The 1,344-nt window shown below is 37.1% G+C and overlaps 1 protein-coding gene across 1 annotated transcript; it reads left to right on the plus strand.

Annotated features, from left to right (window-relative positions):
- The first annotated feature begins 290 nt into the window (after nt 1-290).
- LOC138305878 (uncharacterized) lies at nt 291-995 on the plus strand. Its single transcript, XM_069246141.1, has one exon. It carries the CDS (start codon nt 291-293, stop codon nt 993-995), a length of 705 nt encoding a protein of 234 aa, XP_069102242.1.
- Nucleotides 996-1,344: the final 349 nt, after the last annotated feature.

Here is a 1,344-nt window from a genome sequence, read left to right on the forward strand (position 1 = left end):
CCGGTCATTAGTAGATGCTAACCGTAACTTTTTTGAAAAAGATGTTGATGCATTAGATGACGCACAAAATATTTTGGAAACACTTGAACCGCAAGAGAATGCATGGGCACTCATTTGTCCGGAATCAGAAGTACAACGAATCGAATGCGATTTAGAAAAGTGCAATTCAGGAGATGATACAGAAAAATATAAAAGGAATACCAGATTTACTTGGCAATAAGAAAAACGAAGATGTAGAAATATGTCCAGCTGTTGTATCAAGAGATGAAGGTTTAACTATACTGAGATCAATGAATTCAAAACAAAGTCAAGTGTTTTACAAGATTCGGCAATGGTGCTGTCATAAACTATATGGTCTTGAACCTGAACCACTACATGTGTATCTAACTGGAGGAGCTGGTACAGGAAAAAGTCATTTGATCAAAGCCATCTATTATGAGGTCACAAGACTTTTTGCACCAACATTGCAAAATCCAGATGATATTGCAGTTATGCTAGTTGCACCAACTGGTGTTGCAGCTTTTAACATTGGCGGTTCAACTATTCATAACGCATTTTCGATACCTGTAGATGCTAAATCAAATTATCAACCACTTGGTGATGAACGAATTAACACAATGCGAAGTAAACTTGGTCAGTTGCAACTCCTCATAATAGATGAGATATCAATGGTTGACAAAAAGCTGCTCTCTTATGTTCATGGACGCTTGAGACAAATAAAGCAAACCGGTGATCATTCTCCATTCGGTAACGTTAGCGTATTAGCTGTAGGCGATTTCTATCAGCTACCCCCAGTGAAAGGAAAAGCTTTGTATACCAGAGATATCTTTTATGACTTATGGAATGATAATTTCTCAATTGTGGAATTAGAAGAAATAATGAGACAGAAGGATGACCAGGAGTTTGCCAATGTACTAAACCAATGTCGCATCAAGTCAAAAAATGAAACTCTTAATGATAATGATATGCAAATGCTATCCAGCAGAGAAAACTGATGAACAAAGTAACGCTTTACATATATATGCATGTAATGATCAGGTGAATACACACAATTTGAATGCATTACACGAAATTTGCGATGACCCTCTTTGTATTGATGCTGAAGACTGGACTAAAGATGAACGCAGTGGAAGAATGACAAGAAATGAAATCACCGACACACAAACAAGAGCATGTGGCTTGCCAAGTTCATTATGGTTGTCAGTAGGTGCTCGTGTCATGCTTACATCAAATGTAGATGTTTCTGACGGACTCGTTAATGGTGCATTTGGAACAGTAAAAGGATTGGTAACTGAAGAGAACAGCGAATCAGTTTCAATTTGTTGAAGTTATTTTTGAAAATAA

Source organism: Argopecten irradians, chromosome 13 (genome assembly GCF_041381155.1).
Source record: "Argopecten irradians isolate NY chromosome 13, Ai_NY, whole genome shotgun sequence".
NCBI classification, from domain to species: domain Eukaryota; kingdom Metazoa; phylum Mollusca; class Bivalvia; order Pectinida; family Pectinidae; genus Argopecten; species Argopecten irradians.

Excerpts from the sequence above, each read along its gene's own strand:
- LOC138305878 (XM_069246141.1), top strand. The coding sequence starts at position 291 with ATGAATTCAAAACAAAGTCAAGTGTTTTACAAGATTCGGCAATGGTGC.